The sequence below is a fragment of the Musca vetustissima genome, unplaced genomic scaffold (assembly GCF_032173495.1).
Source record: "Musca vetustissima isolate MV318-11 ecotype Yass unplaced genomic scaffold, APGP_CSIRO_Mvet_v1 utg16177, whole genome shotgun sequence".
In the NCBI taxonomy this organism is placed as follows: domain Eukaryota; kingdom Metazoa; phylum Arthropoda; class Insecta; order Diptera; family Muscidae; genus Musca; species Musca vetustissima.
This window is the reverse complement of record NW_026882507.1, coordinates 58732-85906: the sequence shown is the minus strand read 5'-3', so window position 1 is coordinate 85906 and position 27175 is coordinate 58732. Positions and strand designations below refer to the sequence as shown.

The following is a 27175-nucleotide window of genomic DNA, read 5'->3' as shown; positions in this document are numbered from 1 at the left end:
CATTCAGCATAACGTCAATTTTGTTTCGTGTTTTATAAAAAAAATGCTTGGGGAATATTTAAACGGAGTGCGTTTTAATGACAGCCAGATGGTGGAAAACAATTATGCGATGCTGTCGGTATTATGACAACATGAATTCATCTTTCCCTTTCGTCTCCCACACCCCAAAGTAGTTTACTGAACGCTGGGCCCTCAGTATTGTTTTAATACTGTTACAAACATTTATTTTTTGTTGTTGCTGATGTGGTAGTACATTTGCCAGTCTTTTTATGCTTTTCTTTTGCAAGGGGTAGCGGAAGTGAATAGAATTCAAAGGACAGGCATTAAACAACAACACGGCGTTGAACTCAAACTCTACGCCATTTCGTTTTTGTTGCTTTTTGATACGAAGTTGTTTTTTTCTTTTGCTGAGTATTTTGTCTAACAGAGACTTGTGAGGGTGGGGTGGTGTCGAACAGGTTGTTATTAAAACAAAGTTTAAGGCTATGCTACTCCTGGCCATTTAATTTTTTAAAAGAAGAAGAAGGGTTGCTGCCTTAACTTTTATAAGTAACTCTGCTTCCGTTTGCTTGCCTTCGACAGACATCTGACGTCAGACATTTGTGTTGTCACGACTTAGTTTAAAGCCCAGAGTTCACAGAATATTTTCTTTTCTTTTTTCTTACAAGTAACCTGCTATAATGAAATACCATTTATTAAAGTACGTCTAAGTTAACAGAGTCTGATACTTCTTTTGTCGAATAACGCGAAAAACGGCTACTTTCCGTATTAAATAATAATATTATTATTCTTATTCACCATTTTGCGACTTATACTGTAATAATTTAAAAACATTTTAGCGGTGTCTTAAGTATTGAAAAGTAAACAGATTTTGTGAAAGTTTTTCAGAGTTGTAATTTATTCGAGGAGTTTAAATGGGGTGAATGTATTTCGTTAATACTTAGAGAATTAAATAACACTAAAATCAAGTTGACATTATTATTGGTAATAGAAGTGCAAAAAGTTAGGTCAATGAAATCTGACCTACAATATTAAGTCTTAAAAATGAACTCAGTCAAAAAACGTAACTTAGTCAGCATTTATACTTGAGTCGTTTATTTAGAAAGTGGATTAAGTCCATTCTAGTTTCTGATACAAAACCTGATTTTTAGATAAGTTTACAAAACCTATTACCTTATAGCGATAGAAACCGCAGTATTTATTTCCATATCACCGACTTAATTGTGCATTATATATTTTCGATTTGGATATAGGCTCATATTTTGATATTGCCTCCATGCATCTAAAAATCAATCAATAAAGCATAATTTTCGTTTTTTTACCAAGTGGTTGGTGGAGGCTGATATTCATATATGCAGAAAATGATCAATATTTACCAAGTTTTGACATAGTCACCATATAATTTGCATATAGTTTGGAATTAGGTTTGAATATGCTCTTTAAGTTTGGATATGCTCGGACGGCCGTCAATAGGAGATTTTCCGAATTCTTAGAAGTTATGATTATAAGTTATGATTTCTATTAAAAATCCTCTGTTTATAGAAGACTAAACAATATGTTCTGTCTATATAAGACCTCAATAAGGTATTTAGTTTGGAGTATATCTGAAAAACTCGTTCGTCTATATGAGTCCAGAGAAAGGTCAGCTGCCATTGGGTAGGGTTTCCAGCTATATAGTGTAGAGAACCAAGAGAACATTTTCTGAATAGAGAAGATATGTAGGAGGTCTTCTTTCTGTAGAAGATCTGAAGAAAATCGTATGTCTATAAAATACCTGAACAAGTTATTCTGTTTATAGAGTAGATATATTCTGTTTATAGTAGATTTGAAGAAGCTATTCTGTTAAAAAGACCCGAAGAAGGATATTTGTTTGGAGTATATCTGAAGAAGCTCTATTGTCTATACGAGACCAGAGAAAGGTCTGCTTTCTATAGAAACCCTGAAGTTGGGTTTCGGCTATAGACGACCTGTAGAATTTTTTGTTTTTATTCGAATTTAGAAGAAGGTCTGCAGTGTATAGAGGACCAGCAGAAAATTTTTTGAATACAGTTCTTCAATAAAAGACCTGGAGGTAGAAGTTCTCTAGTGTATATCATACCAGACAGTACAGCTGATGTCTATAGAAGCCCTGAAGGAGATCTTCGTACTATAGAAATTCTAGTGCATATTCTGTCTTAAGTAGACCTGAAGGATATCATTTGTTTGTAGAATATCCGAAGAAGATCTTCTGTTTAATAAATATTCTGTCAATATAAGAACCTGAATACATACAAATACGGAATTTTTGTTTTTGGATATCCCATCTAAAATCTTATAAGCGATATTTTGTGGACTATTTGGTAACCAAACAATATCGTATACGGCCCAAGAAAATAAGGACAAAAATTTTGTATAAGGACTCGACATAGAAGATGACATGTTTCAGAAAAAATATTACTCATTATTTTGTCAAGTATTATTATTATACCCACCAACACAGTATGAAGGGTATATTAGTTTTGTTTGTCCGTTTGTAACTCATCGAAACAATCATTTCCGACCCTATAAAGTGTTTATATTCTATACGTCCCTGCCCTTACCCTATGGTTTGCGGAGTTTTACGCAGGATTTATTACCCATTTTATGAAAGGTATATGTTCAATTAAAGGATTTTATGTTGATCAAATATATAATATTGACCCTTTTGTAGGATGTACCAGAAGAGAGGGCAGACGGGTACCACCTTAGGACCCGATCTAGGCTTGGTAAAGATAATTGGTTGTGCAATGTTTGGTTCAAATCGGACATTCCAAAAGCCTTATATTGGATTTATAAATATTGAAAGTTTTGACCTTTAACAGAAGGTAACAGAAGGAGAGGGCCAATGTATCCCATCTTCAAACTTGATCTAGGCTTGGTAAAGATAATAGGTTGTGCAAAGTTTGGTTCAAATCGGACATTCCATTAGCCTGATATTGGATTTATAAATATTGCTGGCTGGTGCGCACGATAACTCTCGAAGGGAATAATCTTAATATTTCTTCTAAACTTAGTTTAAGTTCAAAGATGGGGAATATCAAACCACTCCTTCTGGTACCTCCCACACAAAAATGTTGATGAACATTATTTTATAAGCTTTGTACAACATATTTTAAACAAGCCTGTATAATAGTGGAATATGGTCCACTACTTCTTACACCGCCATTAAAGGGCCAATATTTTGAATATTGAAGCGAACGGAATATATATGTTATCCAAACTTAGTACATCGTAATATTTTAAAATCTAAATCAAGTCCAAAGATGGGATGCATCGGTTCAATTCTTCTGGTACATCCCCACAAAGTGTCAAAATTGTCATTATTTATAAACCCAATATTAGGCGAATGGAATGCCCGATTTGAACAAGGCAAATTTACGACAATTATCGGCTACCATCATCTGTAGTACCTGCCACAAACCGGCAATTTATCTGTCGGAAACACCAATTGAATTTTGTATTTGTTTATCCAAAATAAACAAGTGAGCGGAGCAGCATAGTCGGTTGGGCCATATGTTTCCCTATACAAATACCACTGGATTTAAATTTTCAGCAACAATTGTCCATATTTGTGTCTCTAATAATAATAACAATGTAGAAAACTTGTTTATTCGTTGCCCACATCCACTTCCTGGTTAAATTTCATGGATTTCGGATTATAAACATGGCCTTTAATCCCATATACATCATACATCATAATTTTTGGTATATATTTAAATGTCAAGCACTCATCTTTGATATAGTGTCACCTTCCACGTTCTTCGTTTTGCGGAGTATTTTTTTATTTTTAATTTTTCACACAAAAGACTTGGACCATTGGACCCGCCAAATATTGGTCGATATTTATGAGAACATCTATTTCCAGAACAGATTGTGATGTCTAGGGGGACCAGTAAAAAGCCAAAAATAAATTTGTTGGTCCATTTGATCCCCCAAATATTTAGCGAACATTGACCTAAACGATAGGTGACATCCTACATGCAAATGACGAAGGATCCATAACTACAAATTATAATGGGCAGATGGTCGAAATATATCGGTATACTATAATGGAGCAATATTACGCCTCACAACATCGAGAAAACAAATATAAAAAATATCAATATGATGAAAACAAAAAATGCCCAAAATCCGCCCAAGTCATAAATTTTAAATTTTTATGCCCACTTTCGGAAACACTAGTTTTGAGCGTATTTTTCGACTGAGTTAGCTGTAATTTAGTACTTTGAGTTCTTATTGAGTAGCATACCTCTCCATAAAAACATATAGAAATATAGGTCCATAGGTTAGGCTTAATCCCAGTTTGTTGTTTTTATAAAAAACAACTATTTATTAGTGGGGAATGTATGGCATTGTCCGCCGAAGGGTAAGGCAGGGAAGACTATAGTTTCGGATCTCGCCACTGATTCTCATCAGTTCCCTTAGTTTTTTGTTGGGATATACTACCCAGAAGCTATTAATAGCTTCTTTACAAAAAACCTTTCAAACCCAAATGTCTCTTGTGACAATTCGAAGTTCTTACGTTACCATCGATACGACCCCAATGAGAAGTTCGTTTCGTTGGCGCCTGACTTCGTGGTCAACAAGGCATTTACAGACAACTACATTACATTTCCCACTGCTATGTGTCGTCATTTTGTGACGAATGCACATAACGTTGATGTTGTTGTTTCAGATTTTAAGAAAATCCCCATTAAAAATCGTTTAAATTTATATTTGGTGTACATAATATTTTACAATAGTCGGTTTGTAGAATTGTCAGTATAGGTCCAATTTTTGGTATGTTCCCTGTATTTTCATTTCAAGTTCGTTTCAGTATACCGGGGCTAAGTTCGGCCCGGTCGAACTTAACGCTTTTTTCACTTGCTTTTATATACTATCTTCAATTTATATGTTATTGTTTGTTTTAATTGATTTACTTTATACTTTATGGTACTTTAATTAGTTATTGTTTGTTTAAAATAATTCATACTTTTGTAAATTTTTCTCAATTTCTTATTATCATTATTAGTATATACTCAATCAATATAACTCATCACAAGCACTTAAATTCTGCTACAAACTTTAAATTACACTTATAAATTTGTAATATGCTCTTAATGGAATAAACACAAATTGTTCCTATAATTTGATAAGTTGTACGTGCGTTTACAATTTCACTAAAAGTTTTTTTCCTTCAACGAAAAAAAATCGTTTATTTGTTTGTCATTCGAACAAATTTGCCATCCTTTGCAGGAAATTTTTCAATCTCAGTTTTTTTGTGTTCCATTCATGCGCCGCTATTTTTTACTTTAAATACAATGCAATGTAAATTTACGAACTGTAAGGACGAAGTTTTTTACTTTTACTTTGATTTCAAGTAATTTGTGTTTCACTTTTTTCCAGTTTTGCCTTCATACTTTTCGTAGTTCGGTGTGTGTGTTTTTTATTATCCTTGTTGCTTGCTGCTACTCAATGAAATTTGTTTATTACTATGACGGAACAAAGTGGGTGGGAAGGGGTGGTTGGAAAACTAGTTCAACAAATGGAATGTCAAACACATTTTGGTATGCACTGAAATTGTGAAAGTTTTGCAAATTGTTTTTGTAAGATTTCTGGTAATTGCTGTTGTTGGGATACTGTTGCCAGAATGAAAACCTCTAAATCCATTGTCCAGTATGTCTGCACCATGGAGGCTTGATTTTTTCTCTCTTTTTTTTTGATTCTGCAAATCATGTTGATAATTGTTCAATATTTAAGTAGCAAAAATTTTTGCAGGAATTATTTCTCGAAGAAATTCTACTGCAGTTGACTTTCTTTACTTCCTCAACCTCCTCCTTCCATTTACCTCCCTGCTTTTACTGATGTCCTGGTGGCAGTAGAATTCATGTTTATGACACTGGATTAAGTTTCAAGTTTTTCTTGAATTTCATACTTCGGTCATGGTAGTGTGTGGTATTTAATAGGGTGTATTTCTATGTGTGTGTTCGTGTGTGTGTACATTTACTACGAAGTCAAATCCGATACTTAATTTAATTGCTTTCATTGAAAGTTCATTTTTATATTTGTTTGTTTGCTTCTGAGTTGTTTGGAATTCTTTATTGCTTTGTGAATGTGTGTTTGTGTGCTATACCATTACACAGATATTTGGGGCGTAAATATTTTTTGCGAAACAAAAAATAATATAAAAAGTTCAATATTTTATTGAACTTGTTATTGTGCAGAAGTTGTTGTTTTTGTTTGTTTGGTTTTGTTGTTTTCGCATAACAACCAACACCTTCAATAAAGTGATCAATTATCGTCACAGTTCGTTCGTTCATGCATTCGGAAGTTTTTCATGGGCAATTAAAACCAACAACAAACATTGTGGATGTTTTTTGTAGTTCAATAATATGGGGTTGTATGTATGAATGTGCTTTCGCAATATTATTTGCCATTAATAGCATAAGCTGGCATAAAGTTATTGCAATGTTGTGTGTACTTACCATTGGATTTGGACCCATTTTAACATTTTTAGCCATATCCATCATATCCAAGGCCAATCGGGCAATACATTTTGCATGATTCTCACAATGATCGGGTAATCCTGATACGGCCATATATTTATCACCGACTGTTTCGACCTGAAATAATAAGTAACAATGGAAAGGGATATCATTTAAGGAATTAACTATATAAAATGAGCATATACGGTGTCAATAGTGTAATGTAGTTCTGTATACAGAATATTTAAGGAATGTTTTCTCTATATAGAGTATCTGATGATTGTTTTCTGTCTATAGGAGACCAGATGAATCCTATCTCTCTACAGGGGAATAAATCTTTAATTTTTCTGTTCAAGAAAAAATTGGCTTCGATTCATGGGAAAATTTAACTTCTGTATTTGAAGATCTGATACAGGCCTTTTGTCTATTGAAAGCCTGAATAAGTTATTATTTTCATACAAGTCCTGGGTTAATAAAAGAGATCTGCAGTCCATAATAGAACGATAAAAGTATACTAGAACTTATTCTGTTATACTCTATAGATGGCATAAATATGGTATTATTCTATAGAAGAATACAAAAAAAAGTAAGGAAAGTAGTAATGTTGGACGGGGCCGACTATATGATAACCCTTCACCACTTTAGATATATTCTACATTTTTTAAGGACCAGTAGAATGTAATTAGATCCATAAACATGTCATTCAGTCAGATATAGAGTTACTTCTGACAATAGGACAAATTTATGTAAATCAATTTAAGGCAAATGTCGATCGGACATCCATTAATTATTTGGATATATGTGATAAACACGAAATCGTACGAAAATATAAACATATAAAAGCTATATTGAAATCTAAACCGATTTCTTGTTACAGATTAGGTTATACAAAATCGGGGCCACCTAGGGAGTTTGGTGCGGAATTTATATCCAACTTCTAGGTATGTCAATTTTGTATAAAATCGAACAAAAATATATATATAAGATACATCGAAATCTGAACCGATATATAGGAGCTATGTGTAAATCTGAACCGAAACTTAGCATACATCATTCTAGACCTTATTCAGTACGATATGTCAAATTTTGTGCAAATAGAAAAATATATAGAGACTTTGATACACCATTTACATTAAATCCGTCAAAAATATATATGGGAGCTATATCTACATCTGGACCGATTTTCAGAAATCTTAACACATATCATTCTAGACCTCATTCATTACGCTATGCCAAATTTCGTGAAACTTTAATGCACCATTTACATTAAATCGGAGGAAAATATATATGTGAGCTATATCTGAATATGAACCGATTTTCACGAAAATTAACACACATCATTCTAGACTTTATTCAGTACGCTGTGCCAAATTTCGTGCAAATCAAACATATACAGGGACTTTGGTACACCATTTACCTTAAATAGGACGAAATTATATTATGGGAGCTATATCTAAATCTGAACCGATTTTTACGAAACTTAGCACACATCATTCTAGGCTTAACTCTGTGCGATGTGCCAAATTTCGTGCAAATCGAAAGATATTTAGGGACTTTGGTGCATTTGCTTTAAATCGGACGAAAATATATGGTAACTATATCTAAATCTGAAGAGATTTTTCACAATTTCAATAGGGTTCGTCCGTGGGTCAAATAAATGAGCTGTGCGAAATTTCATCCAATTCCATCATAAATGCGACCTGTACTTTGTTTACAATTTAACATGGACAGACATGCAGACGGACGGACATGCATAAATCGACTTAGAAAGTGATTCTGTGCCTATTCTCAAAAGGAACCATGTGTCTATCTCGTTTCCTTTTGTACCACAGTGTGGTGAAGGGGATAAAAAAATATAGAAATTCTGAACTTCTGCCTATAGAACATCATCTGAAGAAAATCTTCCGTATATAGCATGATGAAGGTCTTATATCTATAGAAGACCCGAAGAAGTTCTTCTATCCATAGAAAAACTTCTTATGTTAATAAGAAGACTTTACTTTCATAGAAGTCCTAACGAAGTTCTCTACCCTATACAATATTTTAAATATGCATTCTGTCTATACAAAAGAAAATGTCTTCGATTTAAAGGAGACCTAAAGAAGACTTTCTGTCTATAGAACTGGAAATTAATCCTCTGTCTATTGAAGAATTATACTGCACAAGAAGTTATTCTGTCCATGGAAGAGAAGAGCATTTAAATAGAAAAATCTGCTATTTATCCAAAACCTAAAGGAGGTATTCAGGCTATAAAAATCCACAAGAAGTTATTCTGACTATAGAAATGGGGATTCTGAAATGGGATTCTGTCTATAGAAGAGTTTAACTGGGTTTTCTCATTAGAGAAGAACTGAAAAACATTTGCTGACTATAGAAGTTTTTCTGTCAATTGAAGAACGAAAGATGGTTCTGCCTATAGAAGACCTGAAAAAGGGTTTCCGTTTAAATAAGACCAGGTATATATAAAATCTTCTTTAGGCCTAGAGCAGCTAAAGAAGATTTTATATATACCTGGATTTAGAAGCTGTTTGCTGTCTTAGGAAGGCCTAAAATAGCTATATTTTAGTTTTAGCTCTATAAAATACCTGCAGAAGGTTATTTGTCTGTGGAAGAATTGTCTATGGTAGACTTTAAGAAAGAATTTTGTCTGCAGAAGAATCAGAGGAGGTGTTCTAGCTATATATGACCTGAGAAAAGTTTGTGTATATAGACGAAGAAGGTCTGTTATCCTGTATATAGAAGAGACTAAACATCCATATAGAAGAGCTGCAAAATGTATTCTGTCTATGAAAGATAAGAAGATGGTACTATGCGTTCTAAAGGGAAGGGATTTTAACTATAGAAGATTTTTGAAGGTCTTCTGGTTATGGAAGAGAAGTCTTGAAAAGTTTGATTGACTACAAAAGATCTGAAGAAGGTTTTCTGCCCAAATAAGACTTCTGATTGTAGAAGTCTCCTTAAATAAGATGTGGAGAAGATGTTCTGTTGATAGAAGTCATTCTGCGTTTGGAGCAGGTCTGTAGTCTAAGAAAGACCTAAAAAATACCTAGCTATAGAAGACCTGAGATTTTTTTTTTTGTTTATATAGAAGACATTCAGTCTGAATCTGAAGATGGTTTGTTTTCCATAGCAGACCTGCTGTTTCCTGCCCATAGGCGACTTGGAGAAGATTTGATGTCTATAGAAGGTCCTAGGTCGGAAGATAAAATTGTTATCTATAAAATGCGTGTAAAGGATACGATTCATATAGAGTCTATTTTCTGTTATATATAGATATTTCGGATCGGAATATCCTATGTCGATTTCGCCATGTCCGTTTGCCTTTTGAAATCATGATACAGATCGGTCTATTTAAGTCTTGACATTTTTCACAGCCATGTTTGGTATTGCAAATAGGGTATAGAAGTCCACGTTTTCGGGTTTCTTTAAAATGTTTAGCAAGCTTATTTAAACGGAATTTATTATAATATGGTATTCCGGGATCTTGGACCTTGAATAATATTTTTCAATAACATTTTATATTATGGCATCGTCACGTTCTATGTTCGGAATTATGAAGTTTTTAGACGAACTTGTCAACCGAAGAGGTGATAATTTGACATACCGGGTTCTTGGATATTGTACAATATATATATATTGACAAAGCTCCTGTATAAGGGCCCGGGTCCGTTTTTGGTATTTTAAAGTACATAGCCGCCTTTTCCAAAAGATGTGGCTGTAAGTTTACCATATAAAGGTCCCGCCTGGTATTTCTGAAGGTACACAGAAATACTGGAAATACACATGTATTTCTTAACAATTTTCAATATGGGTCCATGTTTTGATATCATATTTTGAAGTTGTTAGTAGCCCTTTCCAGCGAAGTGACTGGAATTGCAGAACATTTTTGATATAGAACCCCATTTTGACAAAGCCCCCATAGGATGGTACTGATCCTTTCGATATTTTGAAGTTCTTAACCGCATTTCTCAACTGTAAATTGTAACTGAAATTTTGCATTTCGATTTCATGGAGGATGACATTCATCTGTGGCGAAAATTATAAAGCTCGGCCCATGTTTTGGAATACCCCTTTATTACGACGTTCCTAGTTTTTAAAATTCATATTCAAATTTTCATTTTGTCACAACATCCCGTGACATTGTTCCCATCTAAAGGTTCTCGTGAAACAATCACACCACATGGTGCAGGGTACAAATTGTTCGGCTCCTTCGAAATAAATCCCAGAAGTAAATCTGGGATACATATATAACTTCTAGAACTTTTCGTATCGAAATTTGATCTTATAAGGTTGTAAATATTAAATTTAAAAAAGGCTTTTCTCGATCTCTTTTTAATTGAATTTGAATGATTCGTATTCTCTTTTCAACCGCGTTGCTTATGACGTTATCAAATCCTCCTTATTGATGTCTGGTATTAAAACTTTACCTTATATTTGTCCACAAATTGCTTTAAGAACTGCATACTCTATAATTCTCAATTTTCCTCTTCATTTCATATTTCAATTTCATTGCATTAGTTTCCATGAGTAAAGGAAAATAATATCCATAGAAAAAGAAAACTACTAACACCAACAACTACAACTACACCATGACCATAGGGAATCCGATGACTTTTGTTGAATTGATTGTCCGGTTGGGTTGGCTTTAAACCATTTTATGTGTGCATGAATTGTGTGTCGACTGTGTGCTGAGGGTGAGATTTGATTGAATGGTGCGGCTGCCGTCGTCGTTGCCGGCACCGCTACCGACACAGCAGTTATCATAACACTTAACAACAACAATTGCAGCAATTTTCCCATCAGTTTTGTTTGAATTTTCACAGTCAAAGTGAGTGAAAGACTTTCACTTTCAATTCTGCTGAACATTGAAATTAGAAATTGAGGTTTTATGAATGCCATAGTCCCATAGTTATCAATTTGAATGCAGGCATTTGAAATAAAGGACACGAAATGGAAAATGTGAACTTTTGAATTGAATTACAGTTTCCAATGAATTGAATGTTTAGGAATAGATAATTTTTAAAGAGCGTTAAGAGAGATACGTTTTTGCGAAACTTCTATGAGATGATTACTTCGACTTTATGGCATATATATGTATAATATATACAGTGGTGTTCACGCAATTAAAACATTAACATTTTTTGATCCGCCCTCGATTCGTTTGAATAATTTTTATTTATTTTTTCTTCATTCAGAACACTTAGATATACTACACTTAAGAGATTTAGTGTGAAAATAGAACATTTTTGCAATCATTTTTTCCATAAATAACTGCTTTTAAGAAAAACCAGTAAGGAAAGTAGTAAAGTCGGACGGGGCCGACTATATGATACCCTTCACCACTATGGGTATATTAAACAGGACTATTAAAATGAAATTGGATGAAATAATATATGTGATATTTATCTAAATGTGAATCGACTTAAATCTATACATAAACATGTAATTCGATTGTTACAATGGGACAAAAGTATGCAAATAGACTTCAAACAAATATCAATAGGTCATCAAGAGCTCTGTACTTCTAGAAAACGCAACTAAGTAATTCTATGTTCAATTTTGTACGTTGTGCAAAATTTGAAGTCAATCTGACTAACATGAGGAGTCTGATGTCCAATTTACTTAAAATCGGGCGAAAATATATATGGAACCGATTTCAACGAAACTTGCCACAGGTTAGGTAATACTAATTTCAGTACGTTTTGTTCCTATCAGCCATATATTGGATCCTTGGTGCGTCAATTACTTAAAATCAATCTATAATATAACGGAGCTATATCTAAATGTCAACCGATTTTCACGAAACTTGGCACACAGTCTGGACTAAATTCAGTACGCTATTCCAAATTTCGTACAAATCGAAGGATATATAGGAAACTATATATGGGAGCTATATCTAAATCTGGACCGATTTTCACGAAACTTGGCACACATTAGTCTGGACTAAATTCAAATTTCGTGCAAATCGAAGGATATATAGGGACTTTGGTGCACCATTTACATGAAATCGGACGATACTATATATGGGAGCTATATCTAAATCTGGACCGATTTTCTCTAAACTTGGCAAACATCACTCTAGACTCAATTCAGTACGTGATGCCAAATTTGGTGCAAATCGAAAAATATATAGGGCCTTTGGTGCACCATTTACATGAAATCTGACGAAACTATATATGAGAGCTATATCTAAACCTGAAACGATTTTCACGAAACTTGGCAACCATCACTCTAGGACTAATTCATTACGCTGTGCCAAATTTCGTGCAAATCGAAAGCTATTTAGAGACTTTAGTGCACCATTTACATTAAATCGGACGAAAATATATATGGGAGCTATATCTAAATCTGAACCGATTTTTGCCAATTTCAAAAGGGTTCGTCCTTGAGCCAAATTTTATCCAATTCGAATAATAAATGCGGCCTGCACATTGTTTACAATTTAACATGGACAGACGGACCTACAGCCGGACATGCGTAAATCTACTCAGAAAGTGATTCTATGCATATTCTCAAAAGGCACCATGGGTCTCTCTCGATTTACCGAGAGGCTACTATATATATATATATATATCTGACCTAATGTAGGCACATACTAAACCAAAGTTTTAAACGTTTCAAAATCATTATATGCGATGAAAATATCGAACGTTTGTATTGATGAGTGGGAATAAAAAAGGCATTGGGTGTCAAGTCAGAGCTGTAAGGCGGATGACACATCAATTCCGCTTTTTGTCTGTCAAAATGGTGTTGATAATGGTCGATTGAAGAGAGAACGGGTTTTCATGTTCGATTTTCGAATTACTCCGAATATTTCAGGGTATCTGTCCGACCAGTTTTCAAGTCGATTTATGCATGTCCGTCCGTCCGTCTGTCCATGTAAAATTGTAAACAAAGTACAGGTCGTATTTATGATCCGATTTGGATTAAATTTGACACAAGACTCTTATTTGGTCGAAGTACGAACCCTATTGAAAATGGGTAAAATCGGTTCAGATTTAAATATAACTTCCTGAAAGTCGTGAAAATCGGTTCAGATTTAGATATAGCTCCCATATATATTTTCGTCCGATTTATTGTAAATGGTGTATCAAAGTCTCTATATATCTTTTGATTTGCACGAAATTTGGCGGGGCGTACTGAATTAAAACTGGAATGATGTTTGTTATATTTCGAGAAAATCGGTTCAGATTTAGAATTAGCTTCCATATATATTTTCGTCTGGTTGTTTGTAAATGGTGCACCAAAGTCCTGTATAGGGTGAAATGAAAAAAGTGCTACCATCCTCAGACTGCTGTAATTTCTAAGCCACTCTTCCGACAGCTGTTAAAATTATTCAAGTGACAGCTCATTATACTGCTTACAAGCGTACAAAAGCGCTTTGGTGAGAAATTTCCAGAAAAAAATTTATTCGTGACGGAATTCAAGCGTGATAGTGTGATTTCTTTATATTTGGCTGGAAAAGCACAAGTGGCTATCGTTAGAGCACTCCACCATTTAAATTTGAAGACATTTTTGTGTCTCAAGTGGACGTCAAGGAAGTGGACGGTAGAAAACAGCAACATCAGCAGAAATGATTCGAAAAGTGGCTCTTGAGCTGAACATATCACAATATTCCATTCGGCAAATATTAAAAAATATGCTCGGGGAAAAGACATTGAAATTCCAAAACGTGCCAGAACTTACACCGCAACAGAAAGAAAATATACTCAAAAGAGCTAAAGAGTTACTTCGCTTGGCCGAAAGTGGTGAACTGCCGAATTTGGTTTTCTCCGATGAGAAAACATTCGTTGTCCAGCAGTTTGCAAACAAACAAAGATGTCAGCTGAATATATTCGTCACTCAAGCGCCGGCCATGGTGATGGCTTGGGCCGCCATAACATCCGATGGTAGCTCTTGCAGAATATTATCGCGAAAATATTCTGGAGGGTGTATAAAAACCTTGAGCAAAAATTTTGGCCGCAGACCTTGGACATTCCAACAGGACCATTCTGAGTGCGATGGTGGACGCGCCACCTAATAATGGTAACAAAATGAGGTTCCTCGCTTCATTTCCAGCGCACAATGGCCACCAACATCTCCTGATACCAATACGTTGGACTATTGTATCTGGAGTATTTTGAAAAGCAAGGTTGGCACTAAAAAATACCAAAGTGTTGATCACCTCAGGCAAGCGTAAAACATGTAAGAATTTTGACAACATGTAAAAAATTTGGCGTTTAACTTTGTTGCAGTTTTTTTATCTCACCCTGTATATCCTTTGATTTCCACGAAATTTAGCGTAGGGTACTGAATTGATCCTAGAATGATGTGTGCTAAGTTTCGTGAGAAGTTATTTCGATTTAGATATAGCTCCCACATATTTATTTTCGTCCGATTGTAGATAAATGGTGCACCAAATTCCTCATGTTTGTCCGATTGACAAGAAATTTTGCACAACGTATAAGATTGAGACTAGAATGATGTTATTGAGTTTTGTTGAAATTGGTGCAGATGCTGACATAGATTCCATATGTATTTCGAACGGGTGTCTGATTGAGACTAAATTTTGAACAGTGCGTATATTGATATAGCGTATATCAAGTGTGCTATAAATCGATTTCCATAAATTTCCTCCTAATAACTCGGTTTCTTGCGAATTTATTTTTATTCATAACAAGATGCAATTTTTTTATTCTCGCAATATTTTACAAAAATGTTGCCCATGGGATCTTAGATAAGGTTGCCAAAGACATCGTCCTATTTCACTTTTACCCGTTCTACGTTACGAATAACTGTCGGAGTCGTCTGAAATGTATTCCTTGCATACATATACGGATAATTACAATTTTAAATGAATTTTCAGTGAAATACGATATTTGTAACGTTTTTAATCATGTTGAGTAGATTAAAATATCTTCATGGCAAAAATGGTCAGAATTGGTCTAGTATTGATATATTACTTCTATATATCCATACTATACAGCATCATTCCAAGTGGGATGGAAATTTCATTGCTATTAAATATCAGTAGGAGACTCAAGATTGGCTTGGCAAACTTGACGTCTATTTCACCTCATTCTTTTAGAAAAATATAGAAATTTGCAAAATGGCATCTAACTGCAGTTTTTAGTAATTTGATAATTTAAGTATATTCTTTATTGATTCTTGAGAAATTTGTCACATTTCAATCACTGTTCACATTATCGGAAAATCAATTTGTTATGCAAATACCAAGAAAAACAAAACTAACTACAACACCTGAACAGTTGTTGTCTATAGAACACCAATGTATTTGTATGGCTTCTGGCTTGTGTTTATCAATTTCCAATTCTCCAATCGAAAACAAAACCATTTCACAGAAATCAACAGAAAAAGGAGAAAACCAACAAATCAATATTGCATTATTTACCTTGTAAATATTTGGATTGCGTTTTGAATCAGTCAGAGCATCAAAGACGGTATACAATTCGTTTAGCATTTTCACAATTTTCATGGCTCCCTCTGGATCGGTGTTTTCAGCACAGTATTGGCCAAAGCCCACAATGCCCGAAAACATTAACGTAACCGAATCATAACTGAAACGAGAAAAAAATTGAATAGGAGAAACAAAAACATCAATTGGAGATAGAAAAAAGAGTTGATTTGAAAAAAAGTATCAACTTTTTTTTTGGCCAATGATTTGAATGGTGCAGTAATCATCATTGCCATACTACTAGTCTTGGTATTGCTGCAACTCCGCTTCTATGTTTACTTACCGTTTGGGTGCCACTGGTCTTTGATGTCTCAGTTCATTAGCCACAGATTTCGGTAGCACCGAGTACAGAAGTCTATTTGAAGTGAATCAGAAAAAAGGAGAAGGCAAAAAAAAGAGAAATCGAAAAATGTTGAGTGTTGTGGTTAATCTGTATCTGCCACAGAATTTGTATTGCCAATAAAGTCTCTAATCTGTTGGTTTGTTTGTGTTTTTACTTGGCTGGCTAACTAGCCAACTTACCTATCGGTTTTTTGCTTTTCACTTTCCAAATCCCTAAAGGTTTGCTGCAATTTATCTGTGAGCATTTCCAAGTTTTTGGTTAATTTATATTCGGCTTCGAATTTTTCAGACAGCAAAACCAAATCTCTGGTGGCATCGTGCAATGGTACATCGGAGATGTGGAGGCCTTTTCTGTAAATGGAAAATTGTTTTGTTAATTAATTTGATGTATTTAGATTTTTTAATTAGGATAAATAAATAAAATTTAAATTATAATAAAAAAATATGTTTTATAAAATCCACGCCTTATATGGTCCTTGAAAAAATATTCTTTAAGAAATCCACGCCTTACTGATGATCATTGGAAAAATATTCTTTAAGAAATCCACGCCTTATATGGTCCTTGAAAAAATATTCTTTAAGAAATCCACGCATTATATGGTCCTTGAAAAAATATTCTTTAAGAAATCCACGCCTTATATGGTCTTTGAAAAAATATTCTTGAAAAAATGGTCCTTGATTCTATCCACGCCTTATATGGTTCTTGAAAAAATATTCTTTAAGAAATCCACACCTTATATGGTCCTTGAAAAATGTTCTTTAAGAAATCCACACCATATATGGTCCTTGAAAAAATATTCTTTAATAAATCCACGCCTTGTTTTGGTCCTTGAAAAAATATTCTTTAATAAATCCACGCCTTGTTTTGGTCCTTGAAAAAATATTCTTTAATAAATCCACGCCTTGTTTTGGTCCTTGAAAAAATATTCTTTAATAAATCCATTCTTTAATAAATCCACGCCTTGTTTTGGTCGTTGAAAAAATATTCTTTAATAAATCCACGCCTTGTTTTGGTCGTTGAAAAAATATTCTTTAATAAATCCACGCCTTGTTTTGGTCGTTGAAAAAATATTCTTTAATAAATCCACGCCTTGTTTTGGTCGTTGAAAAAATATTCTTTAATAAATCCACGCCTTGTTTTGGTCGTTGAAAAAATATTCTTTAATAAATCCACGCCTTGTTTTGGTCGTTGAAAAAATATTCTTTAATAAATCCACGCCTTGTTTTGGTCGTTGAAAAAATATTCTTTAATAAATCCACGCCTTGTTTTGGTCGTTGAAAAAATATTCTTTAATAAATCCACGCCTTGTTTTGGTCGTTGAAAAAATATTCTTTAATAAATCCACGCCTTGTTTTGGTCGTTGAAAAAATATTCTTTAATAAATCCACGCCTTGTTTTGGTCGTTGAAAAAATATTCTTTAATAAATCCACGCCTTGTTTTGGTCGTTGAAAAAATATTCTTTAATAAATCCACGCCTTGTTTTGGTCGTTGAAAAAATATTCTTTAATAAATCCACGCCTTGTTTTGGTCGTTGAAAAAATATTCTTTAATAAATCCACGCCTTGTTTTGGTCGTTGAAAAAATATTCTTTAATAAATCCACGCCTTGTTTTGGTCGTTGAAAAAATATTCTTTAATAAATCCACGCCTTGTTTTGGTCGTTGAAAAAATATTCTTTAATAAATCCACGCCTTGTTTTGGTCGTTGAAAAAATATTCTTTAATAAATCCACGCCTTGTTTTGGTCGTTGAAAAAATATTCTTTAATAAATCCACGCCTTGTTTTGGTCGTTGAAAAAATATTCTTTAATAAATCCACGCCTTGTTTTGGTCGTTGAAAAAATATTCTTTAATAAATCCACGCCTTGTTTTGGTCGTTGAAAAAATATTATTTAATAAATCCACGCCTTGTTTTGGTCGTTGAAAAAATATTATTTAATAAATCCACGCCTTGTTTTGGTCGTTGAAAAAATATTCTTTAATAAATCCACGCCTTGTTTTGGTCGTTGAATAAATCCACGCCTTGTTTTGGTCGGTTTGAAAAAATATTCTTTAATAAATCCACGCCTTGTTTTGGTCCTTGAAAAAATATTCTTTAATAAATCCACGCCTTGTTTTGGTCCTTGAAAAAATATTCTTTAATAAATCCACGCCATATATGGTCCTTGAAAAAAATATTCTTTAAGAAATCCACGCCATATATGGTCCTTGAAAAAATAATATTAAAAAATCCACGCCTTATATGGTCCTTGAAAAAATATTATTTAAGAAATCCACGCCTTATATGGTCCTTGAAATCCACGCCTTATATGGTCCTTGAAAAAATATTCTTTAAGAAATCCACGCCTTATATGGTCCTTGAAAAAATATTCTTTAAGAAATCCACGCCTTATATGGTCCTTGAAAAAATATTCTTTAAGAAATCCACGCCTTATATGGTCCTTGAAAAAAAATATTTAAAAAATCCACGCCTTATATGGTCCTTGAAAAAATATTCTTTAAGAAATCCACGCCTTATATGGTCCTTGAAAAAATATTCTTTAAGAAATCCACGCCTTATATGGTCCTTGAAAAAATATTCTTTAAGAAATCCACGCCTTATATGGTCCTTGAAAAAATATTCTTTAAGAAATCCACGCCTTATATGGTCCTTGAAAAAATATTCTTTAAGAAATCCACGCCTTATATGGTCCTTGAAAAAATATTCTTTAAGAAATCCACGCCTTATATGGTCCTTGAAAAAATATTCTTTAAGAAATCCACGCCTTATATGAAATCCACGCCTTATATGGAAAAAATATTCTTTAAGAAATCCACGCCTTACTGATGATCATTGGAAAAATATTCTTTAAAAAATCCACGCCTTATATGGTCCTTGAAAAAATATTCTTTAAGAAATCCACACTTTGGGTTTGTCCCTGAAAAATATTCTTTAAAAATCCACACCTAACTGATGGTCCTTGAAAAACATTTCTTTAAGAAATCCACACCTTGGGTTGTTAAGAGAAAAATATTCTTTAAAAATCTACACATAACTGATGGTCCTTGAAAAAATATTCTTATAAAAACCAACGCCTTATTGATGGTCCTTGAACAAATATTCTTTATGAAATCCACGCTTAACTGATGGTAAGGGTAAAAAATATCCCTTAAAAATTTCAAGCCTTTATTGGTCATTGAAAAATATATTTTTTAACTAATACACACTTCGGTAGGTCCTCGTTGAAAATGTGTCTTCAAAATTGAGCTTTGATATCAATTCTAATTATTGGTCTCATAATTCACCAATGAAGAAAACAAATATTTTAAAATTGAATTTCACCATGACTATTAAAATCTTTTATCCAAATCAGATGTGTTAAATGTTATGCTTTCCGTTTAGCACTCCATGGAGGGATATTAAATATTTTCCATTCACTGCAGTGATGTGGCCCTTCATTTTTTTTATTTTGGTTTCAATCTGCACCAGCTTTCCTTGGTCAGGTCGATATGCTCGACAGAAATAATTTGTTAAGAGAATGTGCTTGTTTCCTCTGCATATTGCCTTGGGGATGTGAAATGACAGACACCACGGGTTTCCACAATAACAACAACAAATAAAATAACAACAACATGTAGAAGAATTCATTCAACCAGTCCTTAAGGCCCCCAACCCCCATTTTGTGGTCTATGAGGTGTGGTAGTGTGTGTGTGCGCGCGTGTATGTGCGTAGTCTAGAGTTATTTGCATTTGTGTGGTGGGACGGCCCCCCAAAAAATATACAAAAGTTGAGTAAATCTGTCAGTGGATATTCTGACAGTTATTAACACTCAGTCAGTGGTTAGTCGTTGATGTTGTTGTTCTGGCTGCTGGTAATGTTGTTGTTCATAATGTAAATTATCCTCTTTAAACAAAAATTGACTATAACAAAAATAAGAGGAAAGAGAAAATATTGAACGCAATAATCTCTGTCATAGTTCACTTCTCACAGATGCCAATTTCTGTCTGGCTTTTCAGTTCAAGCATTTCATGGCCCATGGCGATGGAATGTGTATAACTTAAGCTTAAATAATAACAAATGCCCACTAGAGGAAAAGGCAAACAGGATGTGAACAATAATATTAAGCAAAGAGGAAGCTTTCCCAAAAGAAAAATAATATTAAGGAACCACTAGACACTGGCAAATATTAGTGAGAGTGATTGTGCACATAGTGTTTGTGATGATGTGAGTGGAAGTAGATTTTTCTATGATATTATAGTGAAGATTACAATAAAAGTTAACAAAAATCTACGCCTCAGATGGTGTATCAAAAAATATTCTTTAAAAATCTTTGGTTCAGAAAAATTGTTCTTTGGAAAATTTATGCTCTATATAGTCCATAAAAAGTTTTCTTAAAAACTACTCGCTTCAGATAGTCCTTAAAATGATTCCTTAAACACTTCATGCTTCGGTTGTCCTTAAAACTATCCCTTAAAGAACTGCGCTTCAGATATCCCCAGAAAGAATAATCTTTGACGAGTCTACGATACAGCAGGCCCCCTGAAAAACTAAATATGCTTCAGATGGTCCTTTACAAAAATCTACGCTTCAGATAGTCCCAGAAAAAATATTCATTAAAAATCTTCATCTTCTTTTTGCAGACAAACCCAAAACATATTACCATCAGTACCGAAAACGTATTCATGTGGCTACATCATCACACACTTCAGGGTCATCAAAAATATAAAACTCATCACGTCCTAACATTAAATTGGGTTCTACTGCATTATTATCCTTTTCCCAGTTTCCTAATAACTCACCAAGGAGTTTTATGACCAAAATGAAATATTACACACATTCTGTGTTAAAAATATTCTCGGTGGCGTATACATTATATATTATACAATATTATATATAACTCATACGCTCTGTTATTCTTTGATTATTATGAATATTATAGAAATACATAACTCCTCTATAATGTCATGACTTATAAACATTTAAACATATTTCATTATGGGGCATTTTCATATTTTATTGCTCTGACATATGTCCCGCTTAACAAATAAAGAGTGTTTTTGCCAACACATTGTCCGTTTGCTGTAGTTGGTATGTGTGTGAGTGTTCAAACCCCGACACATATTTAAACATACATGTTCTTATACCATACAACAATTCCAACAGCTATTGGGAATGGGAATGTTGTTAATTGGTAGCTGGAGAAATTAAATGTACGATCAAGTTAATGTTTGGATTTTTTTGTAAGCAGGAGCCAAAGGCAGGGAGTTGTTTCGAAGGCCTTTCAAGAGGCCCTAGAAACCAGTTGAAGCCCAGGGAGTCTATATAGATGAACTCAAGGCCAGGGAGTCTATGCAGATGATCTGATGGCCTTGGGGTCTATATAGACGAGCTGAAGGCCAGGAGGTTTATGTAGACGACCTGAAGACCAGGTAGTCTATATATGCAAGATGAAGGCCAGGAATTCTATATTAACGAGATGAAAACCAGATAGTCTATATACATGAGGCCTTCAGCTATTCTTTATCGACGAGCTGAAGGCCAGGGAGTCTACTTAAACGAGCGGAAGACCATGGTGTCTATATAAACTGGATAAGGACCAGGGAGTCTATATAGACGAGATGAAGCAAAGAGTCTATGCAGACTCGCTAAAGGACAGGTATCTATGCAGACGAGCTGAAGGCCAGGGAGTCTATATAGACGAGCTGAAGGCCAGGGAGTCTATATAGACGAGCTGAAGGCCAGGGAGTCTATATAGACGAGCTGAAGGCCACGGAGTCTATATAGACGATCTGAAGGCCACGGAGTCTATATAGACGAGCTGAAGGCCACTGAGTCTATATAGACGAGCTGAAGGCCAGGGAGTCTATATAGACGAGCTGAAGGCCACTGAGTCTATATAGACGAGCTGAAGGCCAGGAAGTCTATATAGACGAGCTGAAGGCCACGGAGTCTATATAGACGATCTGAAGGCCATGGAGTTTATATAGACGGGCTGAAGGCCAGGGAGTCTATATAGACGAGTTGAAAGCCAGGAAGTCCATATAGACGAGTTGAACGCCAGGGGGTGTTGATCGCCAGGGAGTCTATAGAGACGGGTATATGGACAGGTAGTCTATATAGACGAGTTGAACGCCAGGGAGTCTATAAAAACGAGTTGAACGCCAGGTAGTCTATATAGAGGGGTTTATGACCATGTAGTCTACATAGACGAGTTGATGGCCAGTGAGTCTATATAGATGAGATGAAGGCAAGGAGTATATGCAGAAGAGCTATAGGATAGAGATTCTATATAGACGACCTGAAGGCCAGGTAGTCTATATAGACGAGTGGAAGGCCAGGGATTCTATATGGACAACCTGAAGGCCAGGTAGTCTATATAGACGATATGAAAGACGACCTGAAGGCCTGAGTTTTTATATAGACGAGCTGAAGGCCAGGAGTTATATATAGACGAGCTGAAGACCAAAGATTTTATATAGACAATGTGAATGCTAGGGTCTACATAGACGAGCTGATGATCAGATCTATATGGGTGAGCTGATAGCCAAGGACACTATGTAAAAGACGGGGTGAAGGCCAGGGAGTCTATATGGACGAGATGTAGACTAGTTACTAATTTGATTGTTTGTTATTAATTAACTGTTTATATAATTTTTCATTTTCATTTCATTTTCTACCCGAAACACCCTAATAATGTCTAACAAATTTCATGCAGACAATTTAAAGTGAAACTGTCATTGTTGACACATACCAATGAACTTGAAAATTTCAGATCTTTCATAGGAAAAGGCCTTTCGGGTGAAATAATTCTTTATTTCGGCAATGACATCGAAATTCAGAGATGTCCGCATGTATATGTATGGGTGTGTGCGTGTGTATGTAACATACCATGACACATGTCATGTGAACGAAAGTGAATTTGTCGAATAACATTTATAACAATTGCAGTAACATAACAACAGAAAAAACAACAACAATCTCATCAACTTTGTAGCGCAAACTTTGTAGACTCTGCAAAATGTTGTCCATTCTAAAAAAAAATACGAAATAATAATAATAAAAACCGACAACAACAAATGGCATGAATGAGCAAAATGAAATAGTAGAAAATAAAATCCTAGAAACGCTTATGGAATACAACTTCCATTTACCAATGACAAATTGCAGGAAAAACAACAAGAAACAAAAACAACAACAACATCGCCAACAACGTCAAGTTCAACACAATAAACATCTATCGTTCATCTGTCTAGTTGAAGAAAGTGAAAAGCATAGCTGACATGGATGGCAGCCAGGCTGCGTGCAGGCAGAGATGGCGGGTGGGGGATGATGGCAATGGCAGATGTACACTTATACGACTGCATGCTGCGCTATGCCTGAGGAGTTGACTATTAAACAAGCACCCGGGGGTCAACCAACAATTGTATCCACAGAAATTGTTCCTTCTGGCAGTGAATTCGATATACTGTCGATTGTAATAATGAATTGCCTTCTATCAAAGTGATACAACACAGACATACATACAAACATACATGTATATCCTCTATCATGTACCAGCAGCCAGTTTAGGCCATTGTCTACTTTTTAATTGAATTTTGGCAACGACGACCTTTGATGTGTTTGTTTTTTTTTCTGTGGATGTTCTTAAACCGATAACCATCAAAGAAAACGGAAATTATTGAACGTTTCTTTTAAGGCGATTAGTTTTTCACTTTTAGTGTGATTAGTGACAATTGTTTTTGTGTTTAGCACAGATGTGTATTCCGCTCACGGATGTGTTAAATTGCCATCTATTGTTTGTGCCAGTTTTTTTTAATTTCCTTAAGAAGAAAATGCAATTATTATCGGTTTAATTATTGACTAGCGGGTAATAGTTATTTCAAATGATATGAATCAGTCGATCTGTAGTACATCAATGTAGTGGAGTAAAATTGGGTCTCAAATTAAGACCTGAAAGAAATCACAAAGATGAGACAAAAATGAACGAACGATTAGCTGAGGACATCATGTTTATATACGAGCAAATGAAGAAGTATTTAATATTGAAATATGCTTTTCGACGCTTTTATTAAGTTTGAATTAATTAAACCTATATTCCTTAATTCTGTAGAAATCCCACCATTCAGGCTTCCTGACCTTCAGCTCATCAATGAGGATGCACTACAAAGTTCCCTTGGCTCAAGCTAGTGTATAAAAAATCCAAGCATCCATCTCAAAGACTCCAACTATTCCAGATATATCGGATTTCCTTGTAACCAGAAAAAACAGGGAGTTCTATAAAAGGCCTTTCAAGAGGACCTGGCAACCAAGTAAATAAGCAAGATAAATAGCAGGATGTCTGTATAGACGAACTGAAAGCCAGGTTGTTAATATAGAGCTAAAGGCCAGGGTGTCTGTATAGATGAACTGAAGGCCAGAGAGTCTGTATGCGAACTAAATAGAAAAGCTGACGGCCAGTAGTCTCCATAGGCGAGCTGACGGGAGGCAATCTGAAGTATAGGTTGCCCATAAAGTCGAGTTAATTATTAAGGTGTCCATATCGACGAGTTAAGTTCAGAGAATTTAATTAGACGGGCTAATGATCAGGAAATTCTGAAAATTCTGAGCTAAAGTTTAGGGAATCTACGAGGGCTAGGGAGTCAAACAATGACAGACAAACAATGTGGAAGTCTACATAGACAGGTTGATGACCAGGGAGCTAGACTATATATGTTAGCTGAAGGGTATGTAATCTATAGTCACCACAAAAAGAACAGAAAGTCCACATAGACGAGCTCGAAGGCAGGGAGGCCATATGGGCTGGCGGAAGTGTAAAGAGTCGGCATAGATAGAGAGCTATGTAGACGAGTTAAAGTTCACGCTGTATATATAGACGAACTTAATGCCTGGAAGACTATATACACGAGCTTAAGGCCAGGGTGTCTATATGGACGAGCTGAAGGCCAGGGAGTCTATACAGATGAGCTGATGGCCAGGGGTCTATATAGACGAGCTGAATTCCAGGGAGTCTATATAGACGGGAGTCTAAATAGAGGGGAGTTTATTTATAGGGGAGTCTAAATAGAGGTGACTTTATTTAGACGGAAGTCTATATAGTTGAGCTAAAAACCAGGGAGTGCATGTAGATAATCTGAAGGCAGGGCGTCTATATATATGAGCTGAAGGTCAGGGAGTCTATACCAGGGAGTGTATATAGTCGAGCTAAGTGTAGACGAGGCAAGGAAGTCCATATAGATGATCTAACCTCCAGGGTACTGAGGAAGTAATTATAGATGAATCTTAAAAGGAAACTGCTGACAGGTATTGTCATTAAAACATGGAGTCGTTATAAACGTACCGATGATCAGTCCCTGAGAAGAACTGAAACAGGCTATATTTTAATATAGCTGAGGGGATTATAGCTATTTTTTGACAAGAGAGTTCTTAGTTCCAAATTATATGCTCACCCAGTATAGACGAGATTAAAGGCATGGAGTATTTAAAGACCAGAGCTGAAGGGCTAGGAGTCCATATGGACGAGCTGAAGAGTAGGCAGTCCATATGGACGAACTGCAGACGTGGCATTCTATATAGACGAAATGAAATGACATATGTAAAGACTCAATGACTCTTTCGTGGTTATTTCTTACTGCATTCATGTAATCTACAGAAACTCTCACACATAAAGGCTTTCTGCAGTATCTTGTCTATAATTAGACCAGTCTTCTCGCTTTTAGAGACTCCTTTCACATCATCATCTTCAAGTACTAAATTGCTTATAAAACAGACTTCAGTTCGTCTATTAGATCGCCAATAAAGATACCTTACTGCATTCATGTAATCTAGAAACCCACACATCTTTCCTTCGGTCATCTCTTCATAAAGATTCGTCCATAAATTTCCTTCAACCGGTCAATAAAGACTACCTTCATCGCGTCTATAGAGACTCCCTTCAATGCGTCTATAAAGACATCCTTCAGCTTCTCTAAAGGAACTCCTTTTAGCTCAGCTATAGAGACACTCTTCAGCGCGTCTATAGAAACTTGTTTCAGCGCGTCTATAGAAAGTCGTTTCAGCAGAGACTTCCTTCAGCTAATCTATAAATACGCCATTCCGCTCGTTTATAAAGACTCCATTGCTCATATATCATGTCTCCTCTAAGCTTGTCTATGAAATCTCCCTTTCAGATTTTCTTTAAAACTATCATATGCTCGTCCATAAAGAATTACATTATAGACTTTCAGATTCAGTTTGTCTATAAAGATTTCTTCCAAGTTGTCTAAAAAACAGCCCCAACACGTTTTAGTGTATCCATGAAGTTTATAATGACGTTCATCTATAAATACTTCCCCTAGGTCATCTACAAAGACACCCTTCAACTCGTCTATTAAAGATACACTTTAGCGAGTCTATAAAAATATCCTACAAGTCGCTCAGCTCTTATATTAAAAGTGCTTCTAGCTCATCCATAAAGACACCTTTCAATTCGTATGTAAGAATTCCTTTAAAGTAGTCTACAAAGGATCCTCTCCCCTAAAGATTTCCTGTACCTAGTCAGACTCCCCTCAAATAGTCTCCAAGACTTTCCTCCACTTGTCCATAAGTTTCTCCTCAGCACTTCGAAAGAGGTACCCCTCTAAATGGTCCCATTCTCAAATTCTTTAAAGTGTGAGTTCCTATGGTAATTTAAAGTTATATTTTCTACAATGTATGTTTATATTATTCGAATTATATTTCCCCATCTAAAATACATTCTTTGAAAAAAAAAATAATTCTCAGAAGAATAAAAAAAGATTTCCATCTCTACTTACTTTGTCAAATCATCTAAATTCATTACACTTGGATAGCATTGAAATAAAATGCGATCTGATTCCGGTATGTACATCATTTGACCCTGTAAAGAAAAGCAAACAGACAATGAATGGAGGTAATGACATC

At 34.9% G+C, this 27175-nt stretch overlaps 1 protein-coding gene across 1 annotated transcript in view; it reads right to left on the bottom strand.

Annotated features, from left to right (window-relative positions):
• LOC133328973 (guanylate cyclase soluble subunit beta-1) overlaps positions 1 to 27175 on the bottom strand; it is a 67068-nt gene that overhangs the window by 22385 nt on the left and 17508 nt on the right. The window contains exons 6-10 of the mRNA XM_061537477.1: positions 27049 to 27131; positions 16459 to 16629; positions 16220 to 16291; positions 15874 to 16039; positions 6483 to 6620 (exon numbers count right to left, since the gene is read on the bottom strand). Coding sequence (XP_061393461.1) covers positions 6483 to 6620; positions 15874 to 16039; positions 16220 to 16291; positions 16459 to 16629; positions 27049 to 27131 — 630 coding nt within the window. The remainder of the gene's footprint in view (positions 1 to 6482; positions 6621 to 15873; positions 16040 to 16219; positions 16292 to 16458; positions 16630 to 27048; positions 27132 to 27175) is intronic.